Source organism: Podarcis erhardii, assembly GCF_964252035.2.
Source record: "Podarcis erhardii genome assembly, chromosome: 7".
Taxonomy (NCBI): domain Eukaryota; kingdom Metazoa; phylum Chordata; class Lepidosauria; order Squamata; family Lacertidae; genus Podarcis; species Podarcis erhardii.
The window spans coordinates 252,762-262,484 of record NC_138511.1 but is presented as its reverse complement, the minus strand read 5'-3'; the positions used below and the strand labels follow the sequence as shown (position 1 = coordinate 262,484).

General features: G+C 47.2%; 1 protein-coding gene across 1 annotated transcript in view; it reads left to right on the top strand.

Moving 5' to 3' along the window:
- The window catches only part of LOC309346391 (uncharacterized protein), a 131,037-nt gene extending 129,264 nt beyond the window's left edge, over nucleotides 1-1,773 (top strand). The window contains exon 5 of the mRNA XM_081870097.1: nucleotides 1,644-1,773. Coding sequence (XP_081726223.1) covers nucleotides 1,644-1,697 — 54 coding nt within the window. The 3' untranslated portion in view covers nucleotides 1,698-1,773. The remainder of the gene's footprint in view (nucleotides 1-1,643) is intronic.
- Nucleotides 1,774-9,723: the final 7,950 nt, after the last annotated feature.

Sequence of the window (9,723 nt, the reverse complement as noted above, 5' to 3'; positions counted from 1 at the left end):
GTTGCAACACATCTTGGACACGCTGAACGCAAGGCTTCTCAACCCCCTTGGCTTCTCATCCCCCTTTCCTGGGAAGGGCGCCAAGAGTCCCAAGAGTCCCAGGACAGGAGCTTTCTGTTCATGCTCAGGGAAACTCATGAGGCAGGACTCCTGAGGAGGGGGAGAAGGGGGAGGGAACTGGAGGGGAATATATGCTCTGTGCAAATGGCTGTGAACTTGTGCTTGTTTGTGAAGTTATCACACTAGCTCCTTCTACCAAGCCCAGATGATAGAAATAAAGCTCTTTCTCTGAAATTATCCCTTGAGTGCCTGTTTGACTCCCCTTTCCCTCTCCCGGGTGCAATGCTCTTCCCATCCGAGGGCAAAGCCTGAAGAGGCTACAGGAGTTGTGGCATCCTCAGGCACAGAGGTTTTCCAGGTAGCTAGTCCCAGGGTCCACTTCTGCAGGCAGCGCGCCTCCACCCGCACACAAGACAAGCCGCCTGCAGGAGTCGACTCCTGCAAAGTGGCCCAGCAAGGGGAGATCCTTCCAGCAAGGTTTCAGGGCAGACCTTCAGCCAGACCTAGTCTGTCTTGGGATCCACCCATAATGAGAAAACGAAAACAAAACTGTTCACACAAAAGGCAGGCCTTACATCCAGGCTTTTACTGACCGTACATTAAAATACCTTTTCACAAGAGATATAAAACACAGCACCCAAAATTAGGAAGAGATAACCAGGCTGGAATAGTAGATCATGTCAGATCATTTTCCTCCACAAATTTTACAATATTCTTCTGCTGTATCCACTTCCTCCCCCCTTGGATCTACATGAGCTTGCTATTTCCAGGTCTGTCAAATATTTGGTCATCCTTCTCACTCTGAGTAAAAAGACTTCCTCATTTCAATGTTTACAAATAAAAATACAATACCAAATACTTTGAATCATTCCCAGATTCTGTCAATATCCAGGATAATATTTCCCAATTGCTAAATTTCCAGCAATCAAAACTGGAATATCATATTCCAGTCTTAATAGATTACCTAAAAATGACACTTGTTATCCAGAGATTCTATTTATTTTTTAAAAATAATTTTGTATTGATTTTTCCATGGATTCTACTTCTAACAATATATCTTTAACAATTTTTCATATTTCGACCCTCCTCCCCTGGACTTCCCTCGTACTCACATTTTGTTTTATTTCCCTATTGTTCACATTGCGTATTTGATGTTTCCCCAAAATTTCCTCAATACATATAGTCTTATTTTTTGTTGTAGACAGTTGTGATTGTTCACTGCCAATGAGTCCATTTCTTTATGTTGCCTCTTCATATTGTAAATGGTTCCCATTCTCTTTTAAAGTCTTTGTTGTCCTTTTCATGTAATTTTTCTGTTAGTTTTGCCGGTTCTGCATATTCCATAAGTTTCCCTTGCCATTGTTCTTTCGTTGGTATTTCTTCTGTCTTCCAAATTTGTGTTAATTAAATTCTTGCCGCTGTTGTTGCATGCATAAATAATTTCCAATTTTCTTTTTTTACATCTTGGTCTAAAATTCCTAGAAGGAATGCTTCTGGTTTCTTAACAAAAGTCTTTTTAAACAGTTTTTTCAATTCATTATAAATCATTTCCCAATAATTCCTAATCTTTTTGCATCTTGCAGGATGGCTTTTTTTCTAAAAAGAAAAAAGAAGAACAAGATCTATCCCTCATATGAGGATGAGGCCCCTGCCCTACTGCCGGCATTGGCAAAGCCTTCAACATCAGCCACAGAGGGCAGGAGGAGAAATCAAAAGATCTACCCCTCATATGAGGACGAGGCCCCTGCCCTACTGCCGGCATTGGCAAAGCCTTCAACATCAGCCACAGAGGGCAGGAGGAGAAATCAAAAGATCTACCCCTCATATGAGGAAGAGGCCCCTGCCCTACTGCCGGCATTGGCAAAGCCTACCCCATCAGCGGCAGAGGCCAGACCGGCAGAGGCCAGACCCCTAGTCTTGCCAGGGCTGGTGAAGCAAGACCCAAGCCAGCAGCGGCCCTCAAAAAAGAAGAGCCTTGAGGACTCTGGGCCAGCGTTCCCAGGTGAGTAGGCAGAACCAGATCCCTCTTGGGTTGTTCCCCTTGGTCTTAGACCTGGTGTTTACCTCTACGGATGTTGGTGATCTGACACTAACTAAAAGCGAAACAAAAGAAGTGCCATGGTCAGATCACTTCCTGGTGCAACTGGACTTCTCCGCGACCCTTCCCCTCTGCAGGGAGGTGGGACCGATTCGGATGGTCCGCCCCTGCTACTTAATGGATCCAACTGGTTTCCAGAGAGCGGTAGGGGATGTATTATCCCAAGTTGGTGGCCTCTCGGCTGATTCCCTGGTGGCCCGTTGGAATGCGGAGTTAACCAGGGCTATTGACTGTCTGGCTCCGAAGCGCCCTCTCTGATTGCAGAGCCTGGACAGCCCCGTGGTTTTCCCCAGAGCTGAGGGCGAATCGTTGAGACGGCTAGAGCGCCGGTGGCGGAAAACTCACTCTGAATCAGACTGGACACGGGCTAGAGCTCAACGTCGAGCCTACCAAGTGGCAATGCAGAAAACAGCAGCGGGAGACTTTTTCAGGTGGTTCACAATCTATCAGAACCACTTGCACCACCAGGGCCTGGTAGGGACCCCAAGATCTCCTGCAGTGCTTTTGCAAAGTTTTTTGCAGATAAAGTCGCTCAGATTCAGAAGGAGGTAGACTCCACCGTGGGAGCAGGGACAGGGCGGGAGAGTAGCACTGTCTAGTTCTGTCTAGTGCTGTTACATGGGATCAATTCCAATCTGTTACCTCCGAGGATGTGGACAGGCTGCTTGGACAAGTGAAACCAACCACCTGTCTCCTTGATCCTTGCCCATCCTGGCTGATAAAAACGAGCCGGGAAAGGCTGGGCGATGGGCTCTGCGGGGTAGTGAATGCTTCTCTCTGTGAGGCAGCCTTCCCAGACCCACTGAAAGAGGCGGTCATTAAACCACTTCTTAAAAAAACTTTTTTAGACCCAGCCAATTTGGCCAACTATCGCCCAGTCTCAAATTTACCATTCTTGGGCAAGGTGGTTAAGCGGGTGGTTGCCGAACATCTCCAAGCATGCCTGGAGGATACAGACCATTTGGATCCCTTCCAATCGGGATTCAGGCCTCACCATGGGACTGAAACTGCCTTGGTCGCACTGGTTGATGATCTCCGGCAGGCTAGGGACAAAGGTGAGAGCTGTTTCCTAGTTCTGCTGGATCTCTCAGCGGCCTTTGACACCATCGACCATAACATCCTTCTGGACCGTCTAGAGGGGCTGGGAGCTGGGGGCACTGTTATACGGTGCTTCCGCTCCTTTCTCCTGGGCCGTGCCCAGAAAGTGGTGTTGGGGAATGAGCGTTCAGACCCCTGGGCTCTCACGTGTGGGGTGCCTCAGGGTTCCGTCCTCTCCCCCATGCTTTTTAATATCTATATGAAGCCACTGGGAGAGATCATCAGGGGGTTTGGGCTGGGTGTTCATCAGTATGCAGATGACACCCAGCTTTACCTCGCCTTTAAATCAGAACCAGTGAAGGCGGTGAAGGTCCTGTGTGAGTGCCTGGAGGCGGTTGGAGGATGGATGGTGGCTAACAGATTGAGGTTGAATCCTGACAAGACTGAAGTCCTGTTTTTGGGGGACAGGGGGCTGGCGGGTGTGGGGGATTCCCTGGTCCTGAATGGGGTAACTGTGCCCCTGCGCAGCCTGGGAGTCACTTTGGACTCACAGCTGTCCATGGAGGCACAGGTTACTTCTGTATCCATAGCAGCTGTCTACCAACTCCACCTGGTATGCAGGATGAGACCCTCCCTGCCTGCAGACTGTCTCACCAGAGTGGTGCATGCTCTAGTTATCTCCCGCTTGGACTACTGCAACGCACTCTACGTGGGGCTACGTTTGACGGTGACCCAGAAACTGCCATTAATCCAGAATGCGGCAGCTAGACTGGTGACTGGGAGCGGCCGCCGGGACCAAATAACACTGGTTCTGAGAGATCTGCATTGGCTCCCAGTACGTTTCCGAGCACAATTCAAAGTGTTAAAGCCCTAAACGTCCTCGGTCCAGTATACCTGAAGGAGCCTCTCCACCCCCATCATTCAGCCAGGACACTGAGATCCAGCACCGAGGGCCTTCTGGCGGTTCCCTCATTGCGAGAAGTAAGGTTACAGGGAACCAGACAGAGGGCCTTCTCGGTAGTGGCGCCCACCCTGTGGAATACCCTCCCTTCAGATGTGAAGGAAATAAGTAGCTACCCTATCTTTAAAAGACATCTGAAGGCAGCCCTGTTTAGGGAAGTTTTTAACATTTAACGCTGTATTGTTTTTAATACTTGATTGGCAGCCGCCCAGAGTGGCTGGGGAAACTCAGCCAGATGGGCGGAGTATAAATAATAAATTATTATTATTATGATACAAGGTCAGGGTCTCTCTTGGTTTCCTTGATGTCTGGGTGGAAGTCCCCCCCCCATCCCACCCCTCCTTGTTCAGAGGCGTGTAACATGGAGCAGGGACTTCCGGGTGGCTGCCCCTGTTCTGCATTGTTGGGGGTTGGACTGGGTGACCCCGCAGGTCCCCTCAGACGCTACAGTTCTATGATCCCTGTTCAGATATGGCATGCACCCGCTCATTGCAACAGGCGAGAAGCCACCTGAGAAAGAACTTGCCGTCTTTTCTCATGTATAAGACGAGGTTTTTTACCCCCCAAATCAAGTGTCAAATTGGGGCTCCTCTTCTACAGGGGGAGTGCTGCGGGGGGACGGGCGCTTGATTGTAGCCGCCAGGAAGAGATTCCCAGCTATGATTTCTTTGCTGTGGAAAGGGCTGTTGTCAACTGGCAGACGATAGGTGACTTGGTGGTTGATGCCTGCCTGCAATTGTGCAATTTGATTAATGGCTCCCTCCCCCCCAAAAAAGCTCAACCACTCTGGGCAACCCCTCCCCAAAAAAGCTTAGCAAGTCTTGGCAATCTGCCCCCATTTTCTAAATTTTGAGTGCCCAGAAATAGGGGGCGTCTTATACATGGGGGCGTGTTATACATGGAAAAACACGGTACCTTTCCCTCTCATCCGCCTCATTTACTCACCTCTCTCTCTCTCTCTCTTTCTTTCTGAAGAACTCTCTGATGAAAACTTAGAGTACTTGTTGGTGGGTAAGAAAATGCTGGGAGGAAGAACCGTCAGAGAAGCTTTGGAGATGATGGATGAAAGGGAGATTTTGGAGACCATCCTCCAACACCTCCAGCCACCTCCCCAGGTGTGTGTGATGCAGGGTGGATTTGATTGAAATCAAATCGATTTAAAGCATCTTTTTACATTCTTGCTTGTATAATCTTAATATTTACAACCAGATGAAGGTTTCATTTTGGGAATAATAAATTTCCAGAGTAGTTTTTACTACTGATTTGGTTATACTGTTAGGAATGCATAGACACATAATTATGAAATTATTGTGGGGTATAATAAGTTAACTGCGTACAGACGCTTCAGGTTACATACGCTTCAGGTTACAGACTCCGCTAACCCAGAAATAGTACCTCGGGTTAAGAACTGCCATCGGCTCAGGGGCGAGAGGGGAAAAGCCGGGTGGATTTCAGAGAGCCCCCAAAGATCGTGGGAAGCAGCACTTCCTCAGCGGAGGAAGGAGAGGAGATGCAGGGGTTGGAGGAGGCAAGGCGGTGCCAGGACACCTTGCCTGAGCAAAGCGGGGAGGAGGGGGGTCCCCCATTACCCAAGCCTTCCTTGCGCAGTAGGTTTCCGCGCAGAGAGGGGAGGCGCAGACTGGGCGCCAAGAAATTACTCTGCTGGGGAAGGTTGAAGGGCCGCCCACTCTCAGATTCTGCCCGTGAATGAGCAAGACATGGAATAGAGGTGCTCTGCATTCTGAAGGTTTTGATCACTAAGAAGAAAGCTGGAAAACCGACTCTTGAGCCATATTTCCTGATTGCTGTCAAGCAACCAACCGGTACCTCTAACAGTGGTGCTTCATGTTAAGAACAGTTTCAGGTTAAGAACGGACCTCCGGAAAGAATTACGTTCTTAACCTGAGCTACCACTGTATATTTGGACAACTTTTCTGCTGTACCTTATTGGAAGAAAAATAACCATTTTCTTAATTAGAATTTAAACAATTTATTTAACTAAAACAATAACATTATAGCATATATATCCATGTTTGTTAACTGATGTGGTTAACTTTTTTAAAAAAAATTCTTAGAATGAATTTTAGCATATATGAAAAACTTAAAATAAATCCTTACTTCCCAGTGAATAGCCGTTGGACTATAATGCAACTTAAAAAGAAAATATATTTTGGAAGATTTTTCCTCCAAAAGCATTTTATTTTAGAAATCCAAATTAATTTTTTTAAAAATGTGATTTAAATCAAAGAAATCCATTTTTTAAAAAGGGGGTCATTGATTTTTAGCCACCCTGGTCTGATGTTGCGCAGCGTGAACCAGGATTCCCCAACCTGGTGCCCTCTAAATGTTCTGGACCATATGCTGCCTGGGGCTGGTGGGAGCATGTAGAAGGGGAACTGCCATGAACTATCACAGGCAAAGGCAAACCCAGCCCTCCAGCTGTTTTGGGACTACAGCTCCCATCATCCCTAGCAAACAGGACCAGCGGGTCAGGGGTGATGGGCATTGGAGTCCCCAAACAGCTGGAGGGCCGTGTTTGCCTCCGCCTGAACTATTGGGAGCCCAGCTTGGAGGAAGGTCCTATTTGCAGATGCAAGAGACGACTTTCTCCTGGTGGGGCTTGAAAAGAGGACCAGGCAAATTTGGGGAAGCAGAGAAGGCGATCAGTGCAGCATCTGTAGACCGGAAGAAGAACCAATCCATGAACTTGATTTGGTGGGATGACTTGGACCCCAGGAAATGTTGCATGTTTTTTTCTTTAACTTTTGCAACTGATCGTTCCCAATATCTTGGAACGTTTGAGAATCCGATATTGTGCAGTAAAAGTTTTTGTGACTGTATTGTGCCTGATATGGCCAATATTTCCTCTTCGCTCTCAAGAGCAGTTAATTTGCCAGGCCTGGGCATTTGGCAGAGCAGGCAAGCAAATACTTTCTGCAACAGAAAATTTAATAAATAATCATACTGGGAGTGGTATTGTCTGTTTGTTATTATGGTATGTATTTTTGAGTTTTTATATTGTAAACTGGCCAGTGATCTTCGGATGAAGGGCAGTACAGAAATTTAATAAATAATAGTAATAGCCACAATGCCTAGATTCTGTTTGTTCATGGCAAGAAACAAAGTGCTTTAAATGAATGGTGTGTCTCCCAGTCCAGAGGATTTATTGAATCTTCTTTGGAGTGTTACTTTAAAAAAGAAGAAGAATTGATTGCAATAGATTTTACTCCAAATGATTTTTGCAAGAAGTCTATTTCTAGGCATGTGGGGTTTTTTTAGAGAAGACAAGTGGCAGATAGATGGCAACTGTTCTCTAGACAAGAAACATGACACTTTTCTTCATTTTATTCCCAGCAGAAGACATCCAAGCCTGGACACAACAAGGTAAGTCCTTGTCGCGAATTCCTCGCGGCACTTTTAGCGGAATGCTCAGAGTCCCAGGTTCTTTAGTGCAGTATTTATTATTGTGAGCTCAATATATATACAAATATCTACAGAAGCAGTTCATCTAATCAGACAGAGTACCTGCACCTTGAGGCAAAAGAAGACTCCACACTCATCTACACCACTCCACCACTATTGGACAGGCTTCCCTTTTAAACCGGTGACAGCCAATCACATTACTGCTGCGTCATTCTGACCCAGCACTTCCACAGAGAGTATTGGATCTGTAGCCTTATTGGAGTTCACTGATTGGGTCTGCGTTGCTCCGGGACAGGAGGAAGGAAGCCAAATGACACCAAGGTTGATTCAAAGAAGAAAGAGTTTATTCTGCTCTCCGGATAGCAGAAGGTACTTGCGTGATCAAGTCCACAGCAAGTCCAAAGGAATTTTAGGTGGTTCACCGGGGAGTCCCCCGGTGTCTTCCGACACCGGTACGTTCTCCTGGTCAGTGTTATCAGCAAGCCAGATGTCTCTCGCACATGGACAGCTTGAGCGCATCCCACGCCTCACTTGCTGTCACCTTATCAGCTACGTAGACTAGCTGGCTGTCGTCCATTCCAAGGATGATCATAGCCAAGGCTTTCTCATCCTTTTCATCCTCCTCAGGGGGCTGCGGTGGATCTTCCACCACTTTCCACAGGCCCTCACGCTTGAGGAAGTGTTGCATGCGGACTGACCAGATGCTGTAGTTCATGGCCGTCAGCTTCTCCAGCAGCACGCCAGCTCTGGACTGCTCCATTGCTGCAGCTCCCCTCCAGCACCCACGGCTAGATAACAGCCACCTGTACTCATGCGCAGCAGAAGTGTGCTGGGCCCATAACCCTGTCACGAATTCCTCGCAGCGCTTTTAGCAGAAAGCTCAGAGTCCTAGGTTCTTTAGTGCAGTATTTATTATTGTGAGCTAAATATATATACAAATATCTACAAAAGCAGTTCATCTAATCAGACAGAGTACCTGCGCCTTGAGGCAAAAGAAGACTCCACACTCATCTACACCACTCCACCACTATTGGACAGGCTTCCCTTTTAAACCGGTGACAGCCAACCACATTACTGTGGAGGGAGGCTGGGGACACCTGTAAGAGGCTGCAGGTGCAGGTATTAGTCCTCTAAAAAAGTGGGAAGAGCCTAGGGTCAGCGTATCTAGGACAAAAGTGTGTCATGAGAATGAAAGATGAGGCTGCTGGGTTAGACCAGCATCCTTATCTCACAGTGGCCAACCAGATGCCCATGGGAAACTGGAAAGCAGAATTCGAACACAGAGCACTCTCCCCTTCCTGTGGTTTCCAGCAACTGGTATTCAGAAGCATTCCTGCCTCCAACAGTGGAGGCAGAGCAATTAGGACATGCTGAACTTGTCAACTTTCAAATTCCCCAAATGAGGAGTACTAAAGAGTTGTAATAGGGACGCGGGTGGTGCTGTGGGTTAAACCACTGTGCCGTTTGGGCTTGCCGATTGGAAGGTCGGCGGTTCGAATCCCTGCGATGGGGTGAGCTCCCGTTGTTCGGCCCACCTAGCAGTTCAAAAGCACATAGTGCAAGTAAATAAAATAATAATAATAATAATAATAATAATAATAATAATAATAATAATAATAATTTATTTATATCCCACCCTCCCCAGCTGAAGCCAGTACTGCTCCGGCTGGAAGGTAAACGGCATTTCCGTGTGCTGCTCTGGTTTCGCCAGAAGCGGCTTAGTCATGCTGGCCACATGACCTGGAAAAACTGTCTGTGGAAGCGGACAAATGCCGGCTCCCTCGGCCTTAAAGCGAGATGAGCTTTAAGCCCAGAGTCGTTTGCGACTGGACTTAATTGTCAGGGGTCCCTTTACCTTTACCTTTAAAGAGTTGTAACGTGACTTGGGAATTCAGAAGATGTGTAAAATTGCATACAAATCATTAAAACAATTGCCTAGTACTTGCAATCTATTATTATTATTTAGTATTACCCGACATTTTCAGACGGTAAAATTGAATTTTTTTGGTTTTCCAAAAGCAGTTGATGTAGCTGGTGGGGTCTCCTCCCTGTGACTCACCCAAACCTTCCCCAACCCTTAGAACGCCCTCTATAGATACTATGGACTCAAGCTGCGGGATTCCAGGAGCGCAGAGACAGTCCA